Raw genomic sequence first — 24,177 nt, 5'->3', positions numbered from 1 at the left:
CCAGACTCCAGGGTCTGGGCAGTCCCGTCCCCAGGCCACCCAGCTGCACACCCTCCCTCCTGCACCCCATCTCTCAGCCGCACCCTCGTCTCCAAATGGTCACCACCAGGTCACAAACACCCTCCTCCTGGCCCGCCCACGCTCCTGACCTCAAATCGGCCCCCGACATCAGCGGGCCTCACCGCAGGGGGCGGGGCCACCAGGGACCCTTTCTCTGCTCTGCGTTGGAGTGCTGGTGGGACCTGGGGGGCAGCAGGCCTGTCCACGCAGCTGTCCACCCCACCGCTCAAGGGGGAGGGCAGCTCCACTCCCAGGGACGCAACGGACACGGCACCGCTAGAGGGCACCAGGCACCACTGTGTCTCCTGCCAGCCGCTGGAGGGGTGCCACTGGGACAGAGGAGGATGGAGAAGGGAACTGGGGCTCAGATAGGTAGAGTCAGTGCCTCCAGGTCAAAGAGCCAGTGAGAGGCCCAGGCCTGGGTCTAGGGCTGACCTGTCCACTCGCTCAACCCGCCCACCCCACCCCAGTGCACCCTGCTGCACCTCCTCCTTGTTCTGCTGAGGCCTGGAGTGTGGGGTCCCCAGGCAAGAGGCAAGAATCACACTTGTCACTGTGTGACGGGGCCCAGGAGCCCGAGTCCCTGCCCAGTGTGTCTGATGTTCCCTCCGCGAGGGCCAAGCTCAGCCACTGCCTGCCCTGCTGCCGGGTGGCTGGCTCCCGAGGCCGGGAGGGGACAAGACCAGCCTCCGTAGGGGAGGCGGCCTCCTGAGTGGGCTGAGTGCACCAGGTCTTCGGGGTCAGGGCCACGTGCCCTGCTGGCATCCAGGCCACTGCACAGCCACTCACTTGGGTCACCTCCTGACGCCCCCAGGGGCCTCTGTACCCCGTGTCAAGGCTCACGGGCCATCCCCTCCTTCCTCACACCCCACCCACTCCATAAGTCCCTGCCCAAGGGTCCTCTGGCCACACATTGTCTCGTATCTCATGGCCCGAGGCAGCACCAGTGCTGTCCCAGAACATTCCCACTGTCCTCACTGGCCACAATGGGGCTGCCCCAGCTTCAGCCTACGAATTGCAGAGTCCTCAGGAAGACACCCTCCTCACAGCCTCCACTGTCCCTGGGCCCTGAGTGGGTGCAACGACCCACGGGACCTGTGACGAGAAGTGCCCGTTGGCAGAGTGACCTGCCCTGTCCTGACTGAGCCCCCATCCTGGGCTCCCCCAAAGGCCTGGACTGTCTGCTGCTCTTGGGTCCCTGGCGCCCCCTGAGAGCCCGAATGTCAATAAATGAGGTTTCCTGAGAACCTCTGCTGCGCACTCGTCCCCCAGAGGTGATGCCACCCTCGCCCCCTCTGGATCCTCCCCAGCCCCAGCCAGCCCACATTCAGCCTCCAGAGTGCCCTCACCAGGACCCCAGAACCGTAAGGCCCGAGCGCCAGGGAGAGATGGGCAGGAGACGGAGTTTGGGGTGCTGTGGGCATCTGGAGGTGCGGGTGCACCCCAGGACTCAGACGACAGGATGGGCGGCAGACACAGTGGAGGCGGGCGGGATCCAGCAGGGGACTGGGCAGCAGGGGAGGGCAGCTTCCCCAGGGCCCAGGACGAGGCTGCGTGCATGCAGCTCCTGGAAGCCGTGTCCATCTCTCCCCGCCCCCCCCCCAACCCCATCTCCCCAACGCTCCCTCTCCCCCTCCTCCCCGGATGAGTCCTGAGTAGGTGGGGAACTCAAGAAGCCTCTTCCACCTGCAGAATGTCTGACGGGTCAAGCTGCCCTTGGTTCTGACCCAGGCATCACCCAGGGGCCTCCACCATCCCTGCAGCCTCCATCTTGAGGTCTGCGCAGCACAGACCCTCACGCTGGCGCTGCTGGGGCCTCCCTCAGCCCCTGGCAGACAGGGCCTGGGTCTGCTGGGCACCTTCTAGCGGCCACGGGTGTGTTTCAGCCAGACAAAGAGCCCGTGGAGCCCCGAAGACTCAAAGGACACTCCCAGCCCTCTCCCCTGGAATGTGTCTCGGAGAAAGGGGTTTGGAGCAGCCCTGGGCTGAATCACCGTCTCTGGAAATCACCTCACCTTCTGAAGCTTCCTGGAAAGGTGAGACATGTGGGGGTGGGGGTGTCTGCCTCTCCATCCCAGACACAGCCACTTCTTGAGGGGAGGGGGTCCAGAACCCTGAAAACCACCACAGGGGACGGTTGAAGAGGCAGCCCCTCCAGGAGCAAGTCCTCTGCTGACTCAGCTGGGGGAGGAGTGGCTGTGCTCTGCATGTTCAGGACACCACGGGTCAGGGGGACAGGAGTGATGGCCCCAGGTCCTGGTCCGGGTCCCTGAGTGGCCAGGCCTAACGTCATGGGCCTGTCTGACCAGTGGGTGCACATCCCAGCACCTGGGGGCAGCCTGGGACCACCTGTCCCTGGACAGCCCCCTGCAGCTGTCCTAGGACTGGGGCTGGGAGGGGGCTGATGTCTAGTTCTGTCTAGGATGGGTCCCCTCCCTGCCACCCCATGATCTCTCTCCACTTGGGGGTCCCACACTGACTGAGTCAAGCTCTCAGTACCAGCGGGGCAGGGACTTCTTCCAGCAAGGTGAGGGCTGAAAGCTGGGTGGAGAGCTGCTGTGGCCGGAAGCACTTCTGGGAACACAGGGTGGCCTCTGGGCCCTTATCTGAGGCTGAACAGACACTGTGGACCCCGACCCCAGGGGGAGGGGCTGTGGTTTTCCGGGACAGCTGGAGAGCTGCTCCAGTGGGGTGGGAGTTTCCAGGGGAAGCGGCGAGGGGCCTGGAGAGGCCTGGGCAGTCTCACAGTGGGGACTTTCTCCAGGCTGGGCTGCCAGGAGCTGCAGGTGGCACATACCTGCCACACTGCAGGAGGCTAGGCTGAGGGGGGATGGGAGCCTCTCAGCACCACCTCATCTCAGACCAGCCCTCACCCCTTCCCCACGTGCAGCCCCCCGATTGTCCTAGGCGCTGCCCCCCATTGCACACCGATTCCCTCTTCCAAACTTGGACGAGGCCACCCCTTCCTAGGACCCCTGGCATAGCCTCTGCACACCCATGCCCTGGGGTCTCCACTGACCCTCCAGCCTCAGCCCTTGTGCCCCCAGGGCCCTGCACAGGCCCTTTACAGGCAGAGTTGTCCTATGAATCACCGTGACTGGGCCCCTTCATCCCCTCTCTGCTCTGGGGGCTCTGAGCTGGGGCACAAGAGGGCCCAGCCGAGCTCGCAAATCGAGGGGCCCTGGGGACTCTGAGGAGGCTGCCTGGGGAGGGACGTGTGCCCAGGAGAGAGGGAAAGTGGGAGTGGGCCGAGGGAGCCGGGATGACCATGAGATGGGGCAGGTGTAGCCAGGTCGGGTAGAGGGCATCCCTGCTGGGGGTCTGTGGTGGGAAGGGGGTGGATGCTGCAAAAGCTCCTGAGACTCCCCAAAGCCCTGAGCTCCCTGAGCCAGAATCCTCCTGCCCCCCCAAGCCCAGCCAGACCCTCCCACCCTCCTCCGAGCCTGAATCCAACTCCGTCCCCACCCTCGCCTGACCTGGGCCTCGGAATCCCCCACCCCACTCTGCGTCAGACCTGACGCCCCCTCGCTGACATTCCGGGCACCGTGGCTCCACGAAGGCCGCCCACGAGGAGTTTCCGGGCTGAGTCAGCCTACCACGCATCACCCGAGAGGCCCCTCGGGACCATCGCGGGCAGGCCACCAGCGGTTTCTCAGGAAGGCCTGCGGACAATCTGACTCCCGGCCCCTGCCAGGGCAGCTGAGCCAGGCCTGGGGACCCCCAACCCCCGGGGCAGCCTGAGCGGCACCTGGGGAGGGTCCAGGCCAGCTGTGAGCACCCTGTGGGGGTGGGGCAGTCAAGTGACCCAGGCAAGGAGCAAGCCCCAAGACAGCCAGCTTCCCCAGGGAGGGTGGGTGAGGGGTGGGCAGGACAGGAGACCTGGCCTGGAGACAGGAGCACACCCCCCACCTGGTGTGGCCAGCACTGCATCCCCCGCTGTCCCCGTGATGGCCAACCAGCTCACCAGGCATGTTTTTGTTTGTTAGCTAATTCGCCTGGATCCTCACCCAGAACTCAGGCTCCACGGGGTCCCAGAGCCCAGGACCCAGGAGGCACTGAGGAGGTGCTCAGGGACGAGTATTTCTCTTGTGGGTAAAGTCACGAAGGAGTCGTCCTTCCAGGGGCAGAATTGGGCTGTGCTGTGCTAGGCCAGTGGGGTGATGCGCCAGGAGGGACCCATGCAGATCCCCTCTTCCCCCACCTGCTACCAGCTGCTTGGCCCACCTGGCCCCCTGCCACGGGGACTGGAATGGGGTGAGAACCGATGAGCTGGGGAGGCTCTCCCGGGCCGCGTGCAGGTGGAGGGGAGGACACAGGCTCTGTGCCTGTGTGTCCCGGGGAAGACACAGGAGAGGGGTGCTGGAGCATTGGGGCTGCAGGCAGGTGGCCAGGTGTGGTGTGCTGCACCTGAGGGCACTGCTACTGACACCAGTCTCCACCGGCCCGCCAGCCACGCCCTGGACGGCTGTGCCAAGGAGTCCTTATCAGTTCTCTGTGGGGTGTCAGCCTGGCCAGGAGGCGAGGAGGGTGCTGCTCACCTCCACTGGGCGGGACCCGGAACCATGGCCCGAGGGAGCAGGGCCGGGAGAAAGGGAGCTGCCCTGCCCACCAGGAAGTGTGGGTGTAGAGACCGACCTCGCCCTGGACTCAGGCCTGAATGACATAGGGCAGGCACCTCATAGGGGCCAGCAGGCTGGGCAGCCAGCCCAGAACCCAGAGTCCAGAGCAGCAGTGGCCCAGAGACCAGACACAGGCCCAGAACCCAGCTGTCCCAGCATGTGACAGGCAGACCAGCCGGGGGGAGGGTTTGGATAGGCTAGCGTGGAGCACAGAGGGCAGGTGTCCAGCATGGCACCCCTCCTCCAGGAAGCTTTCCAAGCCCCATGGTCCCTGCTGAGTGCTGCACCCTGGGCTGGAATGACCCCGACTTCCGCCCCACCCCAGTCCTGCCTAGGCTGGGAGGGGACTGGGGCACCATTGGGGGAGGCCCTGGGGCCCTCACCTCATCTCTCTGTCGCCCTACTTCCCCCAGCACACGTCCACTCAGATCACTTAACAGTGTTTATTGAGTGCCGCCTGCAGCCAGCTCCTGTGCTGGGCACGGCCTCCCATCCTGAGAACAGGGGCCCACAGACCCCACCCCAGCAGGGCTGCCAAGGGACAAAGGCAGCCACGGATATGTCTGTGTCGCCCATGGTGTCCGGTCACTGCTGCTGCCTCTTCTGCATGGTCCGGGGGACTAGTCCTAGTCACCACCCCACCCACTTCCACCATCGTGGGGAGCAGGGCCGGGCCTGAAGCAGGGCACAGAGTCCTTGCTCCTGAGGGCCAGCCCTGGGAGGGCTCCTGGGAGGGTCTGGCTCGGGGTCCACTGACGGAGGATGGCCAGGCCTCACACCCACAGGTCCCCCAGTTGGCCCTTGTCCTCTGACAGCTGCTCCCCCCGCTCCTCCTCAGGGAACTGGCAGCTGCAGGCATCCTCAGCTGGTGGTGGTGCCTCCAGGAGCAGCTGGGTCTCTGCAGAGGGGCTGTGGTCAGCAGGGCGGCCGGAGGTCCACCTCCCCCGCCCCAGGGCACCACTGACCTGTGGGGCATCCTCGCTGCCTCTTCAGCTGCCAGACGTGCAGGCCAACCTGGGCCACAGTCAGGATCAGGATGCAAGTGGCCACCACAAGGAGGACGACAGTCAGCAGGTCGTGTGGTTCAGTGGGCAGCGGCCACGGGCTGCACACGGCATTGTGCGTCTTGTTCCCGGGGAATGTGGTGGGAAACCCAAACTGGGAGCAGCTGGGACACACGGACACAGAGTCCTTGGTCAGCCCAGGAGGGACAGGAGAGGCCCCTCCCTCAGTGTGGGCTTGACTGCCCGGCCGGCTGAGGCGCCCAGGACTCACTCTGCCCACGGTTTGCAGCGGCCCTCGCGACCCCCAGAGAAGGTCCCTGCAGCACAGTCCACACATGTGAAGCCAAAACGAAAACTCCCTGGAGACAGACAGACCGACACTCAGGCTTTGGGGTGGCTCAAGCGGGGTCTGTCTGGGGTCCAGCAGAACAACCCCACACCCTCGTCCATTTGACAGAGGCCTCTGACGCTCGCAGTGCTGGGACCCGGGGTACACCAGCGCCACGTGCGCCCCATTCCAGGGCAGGCGTCATGGGGCAGCAGCCTTGGAGGACCTGCGGCTGCGAGCCTGGGCTGCGTGGAGGCTCCCGGGGGCATCAGGACCCTCACTCTGGACAGAGAAACCCAGGCTGAGCGGGAAGGACTCCCCAAAGCTGCACGGGCAGCAGGCGCCATGACTCAAACTCGGGCCGTGGTGCTAAGCGACAGAGCAGCCCCGACACTTGGGCTTTGTGGCACCTGCGATGCTGGCATCTGCTGCCCGAGGACATGCCAGTCCTTCCACACTTACACACCACTCGCCAGACACCTGCCCCACGAGCTCCGGTTGCACCCCTGGTCCGCCCCCTTGGCCTGCTTGGGGAGCAGCCGCCAGCACCTTACCGTGGGGCTGTGCCTCCTGGCCCGGCGGGCATGGGTGGTGCTGGCAGCTTGTGCACAGCGGGTCGGCACAGTGGAACTCAGGCTGGACACACGTGCAGTTCTGCTCAGGACAGACCTCGCCTGGAGGGAGGCACGCCAGCCCTCTCAGCAGCTGGGCCGAGCCCTCCCTCCCTGGGGCTCCCGCCAGCCTTCCACAGGAACGAGGTGTCAGGCAGGGCAGCCTGGAGCCCCCCGCCTCAGGCAGCCCCAGGGGGCAGAGGCACCTGTCTGGGAGCCAGGACTCTGCACTGGACCAGCAGTGTCCGCCCGTCCTGGATGCCCAGCTCCTCAGCCCACAGGGCCTGGCTGCATCCCCCCACTGTCCTGAAGATAATCCCACCCAGGGTCACTGTGACTCAGCATGTGACAGGAGCTGACCCTGTGGACACGAGAGTCACCTGGGGCCTGTGCCCCTCCTGCACTGCCCCCAGCAGCCGTGCCCCTGGAGGTGGCCTGCCTGTCCTTCCCTGCATCACTGTCCACCACTCCCACCACACAGCCTCCCCTTCTCACCCGCCCAGGCCCCAGCAGGTGACTCTCTGGGGTGTTTTCCTGCAATATTTGTCCCCAGACTGGCACATTCCACCTGCCCCTCACCCAGGTGGGAGGCAGGGGGCGGTGAGGCAGAAGGCGGTGGGCTGTGACCCCAAACTGGGCAGGCAGTGGCCTGGGTGATGGCCAAGGGCTCACTTCCCACTCAGTAGGAACCAGGACAGCCCTCCTCCACCTCGGGACCCCAGCAGGGTCTTGGGAAAGGCTCCCGCAGCCCTGGCCCCTGGCTCCTCCTGGGGCCACTGGCCTGAGCCGATCGAGCGCCGCCTCCCCTGCGAGACTGCTCTGGGACCCAGGGCAGGACCGCGGCGGCCGGGTCTGAGCACGGGCAGGGGGCGCTGCAGGTGGCCCTCGGGCTGGGCGCCTTACCCGGGGCGCAGGAGCGGCAGCAGCGCGCGTCGGTCCCCGTCCCACGCAGATGGCGGCCGGGCCCGCAGCTGGGACCCCCGGCGGCGCGGTGGCCCAGGCCGAGCGCGCACAGCAGCGTCAGGCCGCACAGGGCCATCCGGGAGCCCCTCGCCCGCATGGCCCCCGCCGCCCCCTCTGAGCCGCGGAATTTAGGAGGCCCGGCTCCGCCCCCAGCGGGACACGCCCAAACCTGCCCGCAGCCGCGCCTCTGCCGCGCCCCAAGGGGCGAGAAGGTGTTCCCAGCGGGACCTCCAACACCCGCGACTCCGGAGGAGCTACTATGTGTGATTGTAATGGTGGGTACGTGTCATTTCACATTTGTCGAAACCTCAGAATGCACGGCGCCCCGCGACCCCACTGCAAGCTGTGGGCTCTGGGAGACGATGCCCTGTGGGTGCAGGGCCTTAGCTGTAACCAACGTCCCTCTGTGGGGTGTGGACAGTGGGGGAGGCGCTGCATGTGGGGGGATATGGGAATCTCTGTACCTTCCCCTCATGCTTGCTGTGAACCTAAAACTGTTCTAAAAAATAAAGTGTATTTTTTTAAAAATGTACCGACCCGGGTGGGACCCTCAAGGGGGCGGGGTCTCAGGACAGGCTTCAGGTGAGGAGGGGGTGTTCAGGAGACACACTGCAGGGTGGTCTGGGGGGCCCTAAGTGTTTATGCCTTTTGCCCAGGAATTCCCACGTAGAAACTAAATATGTCCCAAATGTGTGTGCGTGTGTGTGTGTTGTGGGGGGGACACAACTACATCCCCAGCCGTGTCACAGGGGGCGCGAGGTTGGGGGGGTCAGAATGTTTTCTATGCAAATCCTGTGGCCACCAGGTCTGGAGGGATGGGGTGTGGGCGAGGGCCGTGGGGTCGGTGCAGGAGGCGGGTGGCAGACAATGTCCTGAGTCATCGCAGGTGGGCAGCGCCCAGGGGCGGGCTCTCAGGGGATCCCCCAGCGGGGCAATTTGCTGTGCCCCCTCCCTCCTGGCTGAGGCCCCTTCCCACCTCCAGCTTTCTCGGGAGGCCCCACAGGCTTTCAAAGATCTTCAGGGACCCCAAAAGGAGATGGAATGAAGTCCCTCATCCTCCGTGAAGCCCCAGACCTGAGCCCACGCCCGCCCTGGCGGATCCGCACCACAGGACAGAGCCCATCAGGGCTTAGAGCCCCTGGGAGCCCCGTCACACCCTCAGCCCAGGCACCTCCTCGGGACTTGGGGTGCTGGAAAGGGCTGGCGAGGAGACGCCAGGGCAAGGATTGAACCTCAAGGACCTGAAGCTCGGGGCGGAGGCAGCTTGTCCAGGTCCAGCTCTGACCACTGGACCAGCTCCAACCCAGATCTCCTCAGACAAATCCAGTCTCCTTGGAGGCTGTGGAGGGCCCCTGACGGAGCTCTCGAGCCACAGAGAGCTCACCGTGAGGCTGTCCCTTGTCTCTCTGAGCCTCAGTTTCCCCATGTGGCAAGGAGGGGTTCTGTGGCGCTGCCTCCTCCAGTAAGCCTCTCTGGATTGCCCAGCTTATTTCCCTCCAGCAGAAGTGCAGGGGGAGCTGAAATGCTCGGGGAGCGGGGCAGGAGCCTCAGGGTGTGACCATGGCTGCGCCCATGGCTGGAGGTGTGGTGACAGCCACAATGTGGGCAAACCCAAGAGAACTTATTCAAGCCCCTTCGAGACCTGCAGCTGCCACCTCACCTGGGGCAACAAGCGTCCTTCTTCCGAAGGAACCGACAAGAACGAGCAGTTGGTGACTCCGCTTTGCTCTCCAGCCTCTCCTCAGAGAAGGGGGGGGGGGGGCTCCAGGGTGGTGGCAGCTCCAGGCTGCCAGAGGGCCGGGGGTCCGGAGGCCCTCTCTGAAGAGCCCCAGGGTCTCTGTTCAGCTCCTCGGTGGGAAGGTGGGTCTGAGCGCTGGGACAGGACAGGAAGGGAGGCCATCTGGCCTGACCTGGACGCTGGGTAGAGGCGGAGAAATGGGCAATTCTGGACCTTCTGCCGCTGCCCATTTTAAAGGCCTGAGAAGTCAGGTCTGTGCCAGCACAGGGTCACCCAAGGTAAATGCCCAGTATACTGTGGCCCAAGAAATTATGATAAATCCCCTACAAATGATGCTTGCCAGACCATGTCGTGCATCGGCCAGTCCTTCTGGAAGCAGGGACAGAGTTAGAACCTTCTGGAAGTGGTGTGGGGGGTGCGAAGGTGCAGAGGAGGAAGCTGGGCTGGGCAGGAGGACATCCACTGTGGGGTCCTGCGGGGAGAGGCCAGCCCGGCCCAGCAGGCACCAGGAGGGGAGGTTGTCTGCGGGTGGGGCCCGGCCCTTCGTGACAACCATCACACGCCACGGACATCAGAGCGCCTGAATCCTGTGCCCACAGAGATGGTGGCTGTGAGTGGGGCCCTCCAGAGGCAAGAGTGACGCCAGCAAAATGTCAGCGCTGGCGTCGGCCTTCCTGTCCCAGCAACTCCGGAAGGCCCCTCCCGGCCCAGCCGCAGGCTGCGCGAGTGAGCGAGTGTCTGTGACCGGGCAGTGGGTCGAGAGGAGATTTTTATCTGCTTGTCTGTATTTTCCAATGCTTTATGAGCGTTTCAGCTCCCATGAGTAACACGCGTTCATGGCAGCTGAGGGTTCACAGGGAGCCCTGGCGTTAACCAGAGAGGCCATGGTGGGTGTGGAGAGAGCCCAGGGGCACACCCAGCAGGGCAGGAGGGGGCACCAGGCGGGCCCTGGCAGAGGGGCCGGGTGGGGAGTGTGCTCAGGGGCAGTGTGGAAGCTGAGAGCAGGTGACCAACATCTGTGAGGCAGACGAAACAGCGGGCTGGACAAGGAGCCTGGCTGGGGGAGAGATGGGAGGTCTGGCGGGGAGGTTCTTTCCCATGACCTTCAACCTTCCAGGCCCCAAGGACCCAGCCCCCCAGCCCCCAGCCCCACAGCCCCTCCTGGGGACCCCTAGCCTCTGTGCTGCCCTGGAGTCAGTGGTGCCAACTGCTGCCTGTCTCAAGGGCAGAGATGACGTAGTTTTGCCCCCTGCTGAATCCTGCTCCAGAGGACAGGGACGGGCAGACGCTGCTGGCCAGATACAGGATGGCTCGGTCTTCCCTTCACAGCAGCGGGAGGTTCAAGGGAAGGGTTCAAGGAGAGAGGGGTTGGATGGGCCTCTGCGGCGACTCTGGGGAGAAAGCTGACCCAAGAAACAAGGAGAGGCTGGGGGCGCTGGGGTTCCGCCTAAAGCAGAGCCCTGAGTCCTCACGGACCAAGTGTCCGTCAAGAGGCCTTTGGCTGAGGGATGCCGCCAGCCGTGAAGGGCATTCACCACCTGGCACCATCAGGATACCCCAGCAGGAGGCGGCGGGGGGTCGAGAACCTTTCTCTGCTCTGCCACACAGAAGGCAAGTCCTAGTCAGTGGGACTGGAGGGCCTCGGCCAGCAGGAGCGGGAGGGGGCAGTGGGAGAGTGAGAGAGCCAGAGGGGAGCCTGCCAGGCCGCCTGCCAGGAGGCCGCACACGGTCACAGTGAACCCGTGCAAAGGCGCCAGGGCCTCCAGGGCTCTCACTCACCAGTAGAGCCAGCCTCTCACGCCTGGGTGGCGTTTTCTTTCTGGCTCGTGGTACAGTACAAACACCGAGGGTGGGGCCTTCGCCTCCCGTGCCGCGAGGACGTGAGTCGTGGCTTGTGGTTTCCCTCACGCGGGTTGGTCACACACCCATTGAGCTCCTGCGGCTGATCGGGCTTCCTGTGCACTCTTCAGCCTCGGCTTCAGGGGAGCTTTTTAAACCAGGTGCAACGTGCGTGGCGAAGGGCCTTTCACCAGTGGGCACCCATGTTCCAGGACGCTGGCCCAAGGCCCGCCTGCAGCCCAGGGCGGGCTCTGGCCCCAGACGGCGGGTGGCTCGCTGCCCCTTGGCCTTGCCTCCACACCGGGAGGTGCTGCGTGGAGCAGGAGCACCCACCCTCAGTGCTGGCCAGCCGGCCCCCTCTGAGCGTGCTGCACTGTCCTTGTCCACTCTGCTCTCAGTGGACGCTCCAGCTTTTCCACTTTGGGAGCTTTTTGCATAAAGCTGCTATGCACGTGTTTGTTCACACCCCAGTGGACAGAAGTGATGCGGCCCTCGTACCAGTTGCCCGGCATTAACCCAGCACGTGTGGTGTCAGAGTCAAAGGCGCTCAGCCCCCTCACTGCTTCTTTGAGTTATGTTCTCTTGTAAATATCAGTTTCTTTGACCTTTGTATCCTTGAAGTTTGTTACAGGGAAACTGATATCCAGAGAAGAGCAAGCAGCTGAAGCTCCCCAGACCCCAACTCCTCGGCTTCCTGGCGCCAGTATCCACCACCCACCAGGGAGGCAGACAGCCGAGGACACCCACCTGCGGACGACCCTCTCTGGCATGTCTCCCTGCAAGGAGCCTCACAAGGCCAAACGCAGGTTGGTGGGAAGGCGCCCGCCAGCACCGCCACAGGCTCCCTCCCCACAAGCAGCCGCACTCCTCGCAACCTTTAAAACCCCTACCTCTCATCTTTCTGGGAAATGAATTTGAGGGCTTACTCTCGTCTCCCAGCTGAGGTCACCCGAAATAGACCCCCTGCCTTGCCATCAGCCTGGCGCTCCAGTTTCTTGTCTGGCCCCTCTGGTGTGGCTGGTAAGGAACCTGTGTTTGTGTCTGGTAGCACAACCAGTTCCCCAAAGTGGCTGCTACCTTCAGGCCCACCCATGGCCTGGGAGTGTGAGCGCCACCCACTACCAGGGACTCCCCAGTGGCACTCAGCCCTGGACCCAGAGCACACCAAGTGGACCCTGGGGGACGTGGGGCCCTGCGGGCACTGGTAGGGAGTCTTGGGGGTCACCACGCACTCAGGTTTAGCAGGGCGCAGGTCCTGAGGGGCCAGGAGAAAGAAGAAACGGACACTCGCTCTCTCTCCTCAGAGGGGCACACGGAGACACGAGGGTGGTCCTCAAATGCCCCGTTTGGGACCAGGGCCTCAGGCTCCCACCACTAGCACCTGCCCAGGATCCCTGCCCATGCCCTCTCGACTGGCCCCAGTGCAGGGCCGTGGGTCCGCTCCCCCAGGGTCAGGATCTAGTCGCATTAGCGGCTTCTGCATTTGCCCAACAAGCCGATAGCGTTGTCCCTCTCCCAGCACATTTATTTTGGCCTCCCCTACACACACGGACTGGTATGGGCCCAGAGAATGGGGAAGGACAGCGGCCCTGGGGTCTCGGAGTGGTCTACTCGAGCCCCCTGCCCCACACCCCTTCGTCGGTTGGAGACCCCACCCCAGCCCCCTGGTGCCATCAGAGACCCACATCTGCCAACGTCATTTATTGGGGCACCACCCTGAGCAGGGAGTATGCACAGCATACATAGCAGAGCCCTAGGGGGCCAGCCCAGGAGCACCTAAAACGGAGCAGGGCAGGGTGACAGGCACTGGGGCCATGGGGTGACAAGGTCACAGGGTCATGGGGCAATGGGATCATAGTGTTATGGGGCCATGGGCAATGGGGTATGGGACAATGGGCTGATGGGCTGATGAAGTGATCAAGTGATGGGGTGACAGGGCAAGGGGGTGACGGGTGATGGGATAATGGGGTGATGGGACAATGGGGTGATGGGGTTATGGGTCATAGGTTGATGAGGTGACAGGGCGATGGGACAATGAGGTGATGGGGCAAAGGGGTGATGGGGTGATGAGGTGTTGGGGTAATGGGCAGTGGGTTGTTGGGGTGATGGAGTGATGGTGTTGGGATGATAGGGCAATGGGGTGATGGGGCAATGGGGTGATGGGGTGCAGCGGCCTGCACCTGGGAGTGCTCCCACTGCCCATGAGATCCGGTGGACCCTCTGGGGCCCCAGCCTGGAGAGGAGGCACTGGCTCCACCCCAGCAGACGCTGTTCAGATCTTGGCCAGGGTGGAGTTTGCATCAGCATGCTCCTCTTGGATGGGGGTCCGGAAGCTGTTTCCTCCTGGGGAGGAGGAAGGCATGATAGGTGGGAGGTGGGCAGGGGTCTCACCCCTCCAGGAGGCAGCTGGGCTGGGGCCCATGGTGGGCACTCACCGGGGGGCTTGGGGACGTTGGGTGGCAGCCTCCAGGCCCTGTGGTGCAGGAACAGGGCCAGCACAGCAGCCACGGGGACAAGTAGGCCCAGGCCCAGGGCCAGGCCCAGGATGGCGGCCAGCTCAGGGCCTGCGGGGAGGCAGGGCCTGCTGGGGTGGGGTCCACCACAGGACAGGGTCCACCACAGGAGGGCCCTAGTGAGGCAAGAGGGCAGCTCCCCCCATCCCCCATTTTGGGTTGAAGGAAGGCCCTACTGGGGTGAGGCCAGGCCCACTTACCCCTGGGAGGCTCTGTGGGGGGCATGGAGGGCCCCTGTGAGACCCTAGGCCAGGAAGTGGTGGGCTGGGTGGTGGGGGCCCAGGCTGGGGGACCCTGGGTCTCCCAGGGTAGTGTGGCTGGAGGGCTTCTGTCCTCACAGACAGCATCCGAGCTATTGCTGGCCAGCTGCAGAGTGCGCTTTCCCGCCGAGGTACAGCTGAGGGGGGCAGGGGTGTTCATCAGGCCAGAGGCCCCTTGATTCCTACCCAATCGATCAGATGGGCCCAGGACTGGGACAGGACTAAGGAGATGTGAGGAACCATGGGGGGTCCACCCTGGGTCATTCAGGCAGCATCAGATTCCAGACCAAATGTGGCCAGGAGAGAGGCCAAGGACCCTGCCCAGGCCCCCACCCCCCAGGAAACCTCATCCCACCCTGCAGGGTCTCCAAAGCCCCCTGCTCTGCCTCCCACACCCTCATCCCCCCATTCCTTCTTGTTCCCTCTGCTCCCCACACTGGCTGCTCCTGATCTTCTGCCACCTGCACCTTACACTCCCGACCCAGGCTGGCTCTTCTCTTCCTGCCCCCACCACGTATGCCCTGCAAAGACAGGAGCCTCCCAGCTGTGGAGGGGGAGGGTCTCACATGCTCCCGGGGCCTGGGCTGGGATCACACAGGCTCCCCACTCCAGCCCAGCAGGAAAGCCAGTGGCAGGAGCATGGGGGCAGGGGCCGTGGAAGGCCAGGGGTCATGGGAGCCAGGGCCATTGTAGGGGGCAGGGGCCAGGAGCTCCCCCAGCCAGTGGCTTCCTGCTCCTTGGCCTGGCCCCCGTTCCAAGGCGCCTAGGCCACCTGAGCCCTCCAGCCCTAGGAGACTCACTTGGTCCAGGGCTTGCAGGCCTGGTTGTTGCCTGGAGAGAAGTGTCCTGGGGGGCACGGGGCACAGTCTGCAACAAAGACAGCAGGACAGGCTCTGCCCATCTGCAGCTGCTCTGGGGGCCTGGATGCTGCAGCTACTGGGGGCTGGGCCTGTGGGCACTCACCGCCCATGGGCCCCAGAAGCCTCTCCCTGCCCACATTCCTCCCACTGGCCCTGATCCAGATCCCCCTACCCCCATCTTGGCAGACCTGTTGGAGAAGTGGCATTTGGCCTGGCCTGGGGTGACAGTTGTGTTAAATGGGGAAGTGACAGCATGTAACATAAGGATGTGCCTCTCTTAGACGTTTCCCAGGGCCCCCTCAGGCACATGCTGCCCCCCACCCCTGGCTCACCAACTCCCAGCTTGTAGCCATGCTTGGGCTGAGTGCCAGGCCGGCAGCGGCAGACGGTGTCCTGTGTGGATGTGCATCTCTGCTTGGGTTCGCTCCCACTTCCTGAGGCGGCGGGGCACAGTTGGCAGGGTGACCGGGATGCCAAGCAGGCTGGAGACCTGAGGCCCGGGGTCCGCAGCAGCCTCCCCAGACCAGCTGCCCCCTCACAGCCTGCTGGCCCCTGGTTCTCTCCAATCCCTGGACACCGTGTCCCTCCTGGCCACATTGCCCCGGGGACGGCCCTGTGGCAGCTCCAGCCTCCCTCCCCACACTCCCTCCAGCCTGCAGTGGGACCCTCTGTGGCCCTTGGCTCCCAGGTCTAATCCCCGACAGGCCGTGTGGCCCACACATGCTCCACGTGGCCTCAGCCCCCATGGGAGGAGGGAGATGCCCCTGGGGGATGCCTCGGCTGCTCACGGGACCCCCAGGGCGGAGCAGACGCCCTGTGGTCTAGGGTTTGTTTCTGTGGCTTCTGTGAAGGTGGGTGCTGGGCGGGCCAGGGTGCGGCGGGCTGGGCACTCACTCTGGTTGCACTGGGTGCAGGGCTTGCAGGCCTCGTAGTTTGTGGCCTCGTTGTAGTAGCCGGGCTTGCACGGGAGGCACACCGTGTCCTTGCGTTGGGTGCAGCGGCTCTCCATCCCGTACCCTGTAGCGGGAGGCCAGGGTCAGGACTTGGCACAGCCGGGCCCTCCCATCCTGGCAGCCCTGCCCAGCCTCTGGCTGGCCCAATGTCCCAGGTCTGGCTCCAGGTCACCCAGCACCCTGTCACCCTGAGTCCACTTGCCCCACAACACCTGTGCCCTGTGACCCCATCTAAGTGTCCTGTCCCCATGTCCCCTGTCCTCTCATCCCCATGTTCCGTCCTCATGTCCCCATGTCCTTCATAGCCATGTCCCCGTGTCCCCGCAGGTGCCCCTCCCCGATTCCATGGCCAGGCCACTCACCTGGATCACACTCTTGACAGCACCTGCCGCCACTGGGGTAGGTGTTCCCAACACAGTTTTGCCCGGCTGCAGCGCCCAGCACAAGTCCGAGGAGCAGGAGGGCTGCACAGGGTGCCCTGGGCCGCTGAGCCTCCACACACATCCTCATCTCCGCTGGCGGCGCAGGAGTCTGGGGTTTTTCCTTGCAGGATGTGGCTATAAGGGCTGCGGGGGAGGGGTGGGGCGGGCAGGAGGAGGAGGGGGCCAGGAGGAACGAGGCCCCAGGAAGGGCTGGTGCCCCCAGACCCAGGCCGGTGGCGGAAAAGCAGCTTGTCTGGGCAGCCCCCCAACAGACTGTGGCTTTCTCCTCTGCCCTGGGCCCTGGGGTCCCCAGCCCCTCGGGCCCCCAGCCTCTCAACTATACCCAGTGATCTCGGGCTCAGCCCAGCCGGCAACTGGGCACCAACCCAGACCCCTCCTACAGCGTGCAGACCTGGGGCCAAAGTACGGACCCCGCCAAGGCCAGGCCGGATCCTCCAGCCCATCTGGTCTGCACCCACCCCACACACTAGACTCCTCCCACTCCCCTCTCACAGGGAAGGTGGAGCCCTTTTGGCCAGATGCCCTGGCTGCCCCCTACCCTGCCCAGCCCAGCCGAGCTGCCTGAACCAGGGTGGTCTCAGGCCCCTCCACCTAGCTCCCCCCTTCTGGGCACCCACTTTCCCTGAACAGGGCACACTCATGAGGATGAGTGAGGGGCTGCTCCTGCAACCCCCTGCAGAAGACCACGTTCATGCCAATCCTCACCCCCTGGGCAAAAGGATGCACAGCGCCCATCGGTAAACTGAGGCAGCACAAGGAGTCGGGAGACATATCCCTTCACAGTCTGGACCTTCTCCCCAACATCAGCTGCCAGGGGAGGGACAGCAGTGCCCCAGGCTCCAGAGTCTGGTCACCAGCCCAGGTGTCCTCATGACCAGTGCCCACAGGGTGAGTGTGCATGTGTGAAGGCATGAGGGCATGTGTGAGTGCATGCAAGCGTGTGCTAGTGTGTGAGCAGCTGAATGTGTCCCCAAATTTACACGTACTCAGAGGTGGGGCCTCTAAGGAGGTGATTAGGTTGGACGAGGTCACGAGGGTGGCCCTGACCCCAGAGGACTCACGTCTTTATAAGCAGAGGGTGAGACCCCAGGAGAGTACACAGAGAGACAGAGGCGTCAGGAGAAACCAGCCCTGCCCACGACCTCAGATGTCCAGCCCCCAGGACGGGGAGCCAAGACACATCTGTCCTGAAGCCACCCCATCCGCGGCATTGTTAGCAGACACCCGGGCAGACTCCACACGCTGCTGAGCAGCCTGCCCTGAATCCTGGGTGTGACGCGTGGGCCTGGGAACATGTGCAAGCCTGTGGCCATAGGTGTGCGGCACACGTGTGTCACTGGCCCCGTGTGCCAGGACGTGTCTGCTCCTGTGGGCACCTGGGTATGCATCTGGGGGTCCCATGAGGACAAACTGTCGGCGCCCACTCTGACCCCTTTGGCCAGACAGGGCCTGGAGGAGGGCCATGTCCCCTCTGGTGGCCGGGCCAACCCTGCCTCCCTGAAAACTCTGAGGGCCGCATCAGGGTCTCCCTGCCCCACCCCACACCCATCCTGGGTTGGGGACTTCCCGCAGCACCGCAGGAGAGGGAGAGGCTGGAAGGACCCAGGCGACCATCCCATGGAGCACTGGGCATCCTCGGCATCGGACTGGGCAGTCCCAGGACAGGTTGGGAGGGCCCGTGTGCTGAGTCACTATGGTGTGTAAAGGGAAGGAGCACATACACACACACACACGTGCACACATGCGTGAGTTTTCTTTCACACGCAGTTCTCTCTGACGTAGCTGGGAGCCCCTGAGGCTGGGGAGGCTACACTGCGTTGTTTTTGTACCTTTAAGTCTTAACCGCGGCACAGGATCACCTGTCCAACCATTCACTTAAAAAGGCTCAGGCAGGTGAGCAGGGCCGGGGCCAGGGGCCACGGTGGCCCCAGCAATCCACCAATTGATTGGTCATCTGTGAATTCCTGTTGGAGAAGTGGAGCACATTGTGCAGGGGTCTGCATGGCGGGTGGGCAGCAGTGACAACGGGGACTCTGGAAACTCCACGGCTCCCTTTCAGGCTCTGGCGTGGGGCGAAAAAGCCTGCGCTTGCCCCTTTCACAGGAGGAAATCAAGACACAGGATGGTAGGAACTCTTGCTTCCCACTTCCCGCGTCAGTGGGGAGCTGGGCTTTGAAGCCAGCTAGTCTATCCCACCACCCCGGCCTGGAAGCAGCCGTTCTGGACCACTCCCTCGCGGGACGACAAGCTCTCCTAGTCAGCAGAGCCTCCGGTCCTCTCAATCCTCAGTTCTTCCCCATTTTCTCATTGTCAAGCCCTCGGGGAACAACTCTCCCGCATTTCTAGGATCTCTTCCCTGTCTGTAAGATGGGGACACGGGGAGGGATGTGGTGCTGCTCCTGGCTGTGCCCTGAGCCACCTCTGCAGCCTCTGAAAGACTCGGACACCTAGGCCCACGCTCTAGGAGGGGAGCTCCCCAAACGAGGCCCCCCAACCATACTCAGTCCCCTATCTCCTGAATCTTGTGATCACAAGGTGTCAGGTGCAAATGGAAGAGTCAGGTGGAGCTGGGACACTTCGTGGTATAAAAAATATTTAGTCTTCATCCCCACTTCCTGGCACACAGCTCGTAAAACCCCCAGGATCCTGGGTGAGAAGAGTCTCTGGGATGCTGCTGGGGTGATGGGGGGCCAGGGCCCTGGATGGCTGCTGAGGATGGGCTGGTCCCCAGAAACACCAGGGCAGGACTGGAGGGTGGGAACTGCCCACCCACCCCAACCTCTGGAGGGGAGGGGGCCGGGACGGAGTTGAGGGTCCAATCAATCACAGCTGCGTATGGAATCGCCACCAAAACCCTACACTAGCTGGGGCTTGGAGAGCCTCCAAGCTGGTGGCCACCAGGGCCGGGGCGGGGGGGGGGGGGGGGGGCCAGGGGGGGGGGGCGGATGGAAGCCCCAAGCCCCCCCCCCAGCCCGGCCATCCGGCTGCTCCTGCGTGGCATCCTTTCCACCAAGCCGCTCACAGTGAGTCAAGTGAAAAACAGAAAGTCTCGGGCGGGGGGCCTCCCGCAGGGCTGAGCTGGGAAGTCCCCACCGGCAGGATCGCGGGCACAGGTGAGAGCACCCAGCCCACCTGCGGGAAATTCCGCGAGGCCACGGAGGCCGGGGCAGGCCCACAGCGGGGTCAGCCCTCCCTGAGCCTCAGGGTGAGAGAGGGTCCGAGTGGTCTGGCATGCGTGGCGTGTGTGCCCATCTCCCACCAACCGGGAGAAATATCTTTTTTTCCTGCCAAGTAGACAAACCATAGTGGGCCCTGAGGTTGAGGAAGCTCGGGGTCTGGCAGGCAGTGCTCCACTCTAGGGTGACCTTCCCCATACCAGGGGCCATGTGGGGGCCGCCCACCCTCTGGTGCTGGTCTCTGCTGCCAAGGCTCCTAACCCCTGGCCCAGGACTCAGGGAGGCTCACGGTGACCCTAGGGCACAACTGTCCGTCACCCATATGCCCAGTCTCCATCCTAAGCGTCCAGCAGGGCCCCGGGCTCAGCCTGCACCTCTGTCTGCCCGAGCGTCACACACCTGCTCACTACCGACCCACCCACATGGGCCCAGCCCACTGCAGAGACCTCACTCCCACCACATGCTCAAGGCTGTTCTGTAAACAGCTTTTCCTCCTGTTTGGAAACCAAACCAGGTGTGACCACAAGCCCTGCTCCGCAGCGGCCCGGCCCCACGCTGCTCGGAAGCGGCCCTATGACAGGGCTGGTCACACGGGCAGCTCAGAGTGGCCCCCACCCACCTGGCCAGAGTCCCCATCCCAGTAGGGCCTTGGAAGGCCCAAGTGGAATCGCTGGGCAGGTGAGCTGTCCACTGAGGTACCTCGGGCCACGGCTCAGGGCTCTGAGGGGGGGTAACTACTGGGGGGGCTAGGAAGCAGCCAGCCTGGTGGGCATATGGGGTCAGGACTTTCATTTATTTAAACCCTCACAGGGGCCGGCCCTGTGGCTGAGTGGTTGGGTTCGCGCACTTCGCTCTGGTGGCCCAGGGTTTCACCAGTTCGGATCCTGGGCGCGGACATGGCACCGCTCATCAGGCCACGCTGAGGCAGCATCCCACCTGCCACAACTAAAAATACACAACTATGTACCAGGGCACTTTGGGGAGAAAAAGGAAAAATAAAATCTTTCAACCCTCACAGCTCTATCTCCTTCATCCCCACATGCCCACCAAGCACCGGGCACAGCTGACCCCCAGGAAGGGCCTGGGGCAGTGAGCAGCAGCGACGCAGGTGATGGGACCTCAGACAGTGGAGGTCAGTCTCCCCGGCAGCCAGCACGGCCCCTCCTGTCCCCAGGATCCCAGCCCCTCCTCTGTCCCACATACTCAGCCTGGACTCACTCCAGGTGGCAGCTCCTCCCATCCCCTCAGGCAGTGGCCCAGGGCTCTCCTCAGATCTTCCCTTCTCTGTGCAAAACTCCCATTTCTGGGCCTGGCCCAGTGGCGTAGTGGTTAAGTTTGCGCTCCACTTCGGTAGCCCAGGGTCCGCAGGTTCAGATCCTGGGCACAGACCTAGCACCGCTGCTCGTTCAGCCATGCTGTGGTGGCATCCCACATAAAGTAGAGGAAGATTCAGATGTTAGCTCTGGGCTGATCTTCCTCACCAAAAAAAGGCAAAACAAAAACTCCCATTTCTCCAGGCCCCTCTGAGGTCTCTCCTAGGCCTGTGCTTTGGGCTCTTGACTTCAGATCTGCAGCCACACCCCCGGCTCCTGCTCTGCCCTGCAGAAGCCCCTCCCATGTGCCCCATGCCCCCCCTTCCATAAACACATCCCTCACACATGTCCCTCGCCCCAAGACCCTGGTCCCGCCTGAATGCCCCCCACCCCCCCCCCGACCCTTCTGGCCTGGGAGGCCACGGTCCTGCTGGGACGCCCCCCCGCCCCAACTCCTCTGGCCTGGGGGCCCCAGTCCTGCCTTCACCTGCTGCCCTCACACGCTGCCCCGGCGGGTGGGCAGACCCAATGGGAGCACCTTGACTCTCAACGGTTCTCATGGGCACCAGGAAGCCCGTGTTCTGACCAGATGGCCCACCTCAAGAGCCCGTGGCCACACATGTTCCAAATTATTGTTTTTTCCACCAAAAAAATCAGCTAGGAGGAAAAGGCAACTATATTTTAAAGTAAATTAATGTGATTCTTGTCGCAAGGAGTGGTGTTTTCTCAGAGACTGAGAGACTGAGCACGTGTGACCGGCGGTGCTGACAGCCCCTCCCCAACACCCGGGAGGCGCAGCCACCCGCCCCAGCTGCTGGCTACGGGTTTCCAGCAAAGCAATTCTAGCGTTGTCTTGTCTTTCAGTTTTCAAGGAAGTAGCAGGAGTTGCACTGTTTCCCACGGTGTGGTGAGCCGCGGGGGAGATGTGGTCTCACCTTCCGCAGAATGGCTCCCAGTTCTCAGAAGCAAGATACAGCAATTACGCGGGACTCTCGCACTGGGGGGACAGCAGGCCTTGTCCAAGCACGAGCCAGCCTGTGACACAGGTGGCAGAGGGGCGCAGGGCCTGTCCAAGCAGATCTTAATGCACCTGTGCCCGCGGTGGCACGGGCAGGGCGGGGGCGGGGGGTGCTCTTGGTGGTGTGGCGGGTCAGAACTCCTCGTGCACGTTGCGGGCGTAGTCCATCAGCTTGCTGCCCGTGAAGAACTCACTGTACTTGAGCACCTCCTCGGGCTCCAGGTGGTGGTTCTGGTTCTCGTCCGCGATGGCAATCATCTGCTTGGCCTCGTTGAGAGCATTGTACTCGTTCATGGGGTCCATGTAGTCCTGCAGGGATGCAGGCCCTGGTCAGCACACCCCGCGTGCCCGGCCACCCTGGCCTCGGTAGCTCCTCCCGCCCGCCCGCTCCCTGCAATGCTGGCGCCTGGTGACCACAGGCGTCCTCCTCACAACCTCCCGTCAAGTCCACGTTCGGGACGCCCACCTGGAGGGTGCCCTGCCCAGTGTGGACCCCCGTCAGTGAGGGCAGCACCTTCTGCCTCTGTGAAGGAGCAGCAGGACTTTGTATAACCAGCGATAGAAAGTGACTCCTTGTTTAAAAAACTGCATCGGCTGATAGTACAGAAGTTGCAGGACGGGAATGTGGGCATGTTCTGGAATGTTCTGGAAGGAGGACTGCAGGCTGGAAGAGGCTCGGGGCCAGACAGCCTTCACCGTGTGGGCGTTGCCATGGTGGGCATGGGAGATGCGCCACCTGCCAGTCTGCATCAGGGCGCCCCAGCCATGGAAGGGAAGGGCCAGGGTGGGGAGCAGGAGGCCCAGCCCAAGTGTGAAATGCCTAGGGGAGCAGGGACGCTGGCCCAGGGGGTGGGGCCCTGGAGCAGCCACCCAGGCCCTGCCAGTGGGTCACACAGACACGGACTGAATCAGCCGCTAGGACCATGGTGCTGACAAAATCCCTGAACTAGAGGTGCCTGCCAGTTATCAGCAGGGATCAGAGAATTCTGGCGTAAAATGAAATGACTCATCGAGCAAAGGAAAAAACAAGCCCCACGCGGCACCTACTGGATCCCAGTGAAGACACTTCAGAGGAAGGCGGTGGGTTCCAACCTGCGCCTGCTCCCTCTGTGCCTGAGCGTCTGACCCAGACCACCCACCGGGAAGTGGCTTCTCAGAGCCAGGGGTGGCCATGCCCCCCAGGTACCCCGATCACCTTGGGGGATACACACAGGCGCCTCTCTAACTCCTGGCTTCCTTGCCATGAATCTAAATGCAAAAGCCGACTCACGGGCTGGGCCTCCTGGGGAGCCCACGGCCCTCAGAAACAGGCATTTATACAGCTTGGCCAGCTCCAGGACCGCTGACTAAGCAACCAAGTAACCAGCCGCAGCCAGACCAACTCTGCCTTCCTGGCTCAGGACAACCTTGTAGGCAGCTCCCCTGCCATGGGCACAACTGGGGGCCTCGGGGCCTGGGCCCGTCCACAGGGGCACTCCATGCCCTGCCTCAGGGCCCCCCCCCACACCTCCAGGGCACCCCTACACCCAACTGCTCACCTCCAGCTCTGCCATCGTCACAATGCCGTTGTGGTCAGCGTCGATCAGCTCCTCAAACTCCTTCTTCCTGTCTCTCACCCAGCTGTCGTCCATGTCCTGGCCCTGCTGGTTCTCCACAGTGCCCACGGGCAGAGAGATGAACTCAGGCAGCGAGAGCTGCTTGTCACCATCCTGGTCTGCAGGACGAGGGGGAGCAGACGCTCAGACCTCGAGTGGGCAGGGGACCACCAAGAGCCACTCGAGAAAAGTCACTGAAATGGGTTTTGCTGCCCAATTTTCAGTTTATTAGGTTTTAGCCTAAACCTAAGCAGGTGCATCTCACAGGACCTGCCTGGAAGCCCAGCTGAGGCAGGATGGTGCCAGCAAGACCTGACTTTCCCTCATCAGGCAGCTGCACAGCCTTTTGAGGCCCCCAGCCCAGGACCAGCCAACATTGACCTCCCGCCAGGAGGATTGGCTGGACGTGAACAGCAGGCACCACCATCCAGGCCTGGCAACCAGAGGGGAGGGACACCCCCCACGCCCCTGGCCAGGCCCCAGGCCTCACCGAGGTCACGGACAATCTCCCTGACCATGAACTGGAGCATGCCGCGGCTGTGCTCAGGGTGGAGGAACGACAGGAACTCCTCCTCAGTCAGCAGCAGGTCCGACGGGGGCTTGTCCGCCTGGTACCAGCGGTCCTTGAGGTTCTCCAGGACTTCCTGTGCTGAGAGAGGTGCATCCATGAGGACCTCGGCCTTGGACACCCACACACATCCAGGAAGTTTCAAGACTCTGCCTGATGCAGAAGCTCCTCAAGGCAGGGCAGCGTCCAAGGCCAGGAGCCTGCCCTCGGAGGAGAGCTCAGCCCTGGGGATGCAGACAGTGCAGAACCCCCAGACACAGACGCAGATGCCCTAGACACAGATGCAGATGCCCTAGACACAGATGCCCCAGACACA

At 63.5% G+C, this 24,177-nt stretch overlaps 3 protein-coding genes across 6 annotated transcripts in view; all 3 read right to left on the bottom strand.

Moving 5' to 3' along the window:
- Positions 1–5,103: 5,103 nt before the first annotated feature.
- Positions 5,104–7,774, bottom strand: TNFRSF18 (TNF receptor superfamily member 18). Of its 2 annotated transcripts, XM_046662131.1 has the most exons (5): positions 7,526–7,770; positions 6,566–6,685; positions 5,955–6,042; positions 5,645–5,847; positions 5,104–5,577 (listed from the first exon to the last, which is right to left on the bottom strand). In XM_046662131.1, exons 1-5 carry the CDS (start codon positions 7,680–7,682, stop codon positions 5,453–5,455), a joined length of 693 nt encoding a protein of 230 aa, XP_046518087.1. In that variant the 5' UTR covers positions 7,683–7,770; the 3' UTR covers positions 5,104–5,452. The 2 variants fall into 2 exon arrangements, with proteins under 2 accessions (XP_046518087.1, XP_046518088.1); XM_046662132.1 differs by lacking the exon at positions 6,566–6,685 and having other exon boundaries at positions 7,526–7,774.
- Positions 7,775–12,855: 5,081 nt separating this feature from the next.
- TNFRSF4 (TNF receptor superfamily member 4) lies at positions 12,856–19,052 on the bottom strand. Of its 2 annotated transcripts, XM_046662315.1 has the most exons (7): positions 16,111–19,052; positions 15,690–15,812; positions 15,128–15,229; positions 14,736–14,802; positions 13,876–14,072; positions 13,598–13,726; positions 12,856–13,505 (listed from the first exon to the last, which is right to left on the bottom strand). In XM_046662315.1, the coding sequence occupies exons 1-7, from the start codon at positions 16,256–16,258 to the stop codon at positions 13,435–13,437; spliced, it is 837 nt and encodes a 278-aa protein (XP_046518271.1). In that variant the 5' UTR covers positions 16,259–19,052; the 3' UTR covers positions 12,856–13,434. The 2 variants fall into 2 exon arrangements, with proteins under 2 accessions (XP_046518271.1, XP_046518272.1); XM_046662316.1 differs by lacking the exon at positions 13,598–13,726.
- Positions 19,053–21,338: 2,286 nt separating this feature from the next.
- SDF4 (stromal cell derived factor 4) overlaps positions 21,339–24,177 on the bottom strand; it is a 17,919-nt gene continuing 15,080 nt past the window's right edge. For both annotated transcript variants that reach the window (XM_046662905.1, XM_046662906.1), the window contains exons 5-7: positions 23,784–23,942; positions 23,237–23,412; positions 21,339–22,007 (exon numbers count right to left, since the gene is read on the bottom strand). In XM_046662905.1, the coding sequence (XP_046518861.1) occupies positions 21,831–22,007; positions 23,237–23,412; positions 23,784–23,942 (512 nt within the window). In that variant the 3' untranslated portion in view covers positions 21,339–21,830. The remainder of the gene's footprint in view (positions 22,008–23,236; positions 23,413–23,783; positions 23,943–24,177) is intronic.

This window comes from Equus quagga, chromosome 5 (genome assembly GCF_021613505.1).
Source record: "Equus quagga isolate Etosha38 chromosome 5, UCLA_HA_Equagga_1.0, whole genome shotgun sequence".
Taxonomy (NCBI): domain Eukaryota; kingdom Metazoa; phylum Chordata; class Mammalia; order Perissodactyla; family Equidae; genus Equus; species Equus quagga.
The sequence above is the reverse complement of the archived record's forward strand: the minus strand, read 5'-3'. Positions and strand labels throughout refer to the sequence as shown.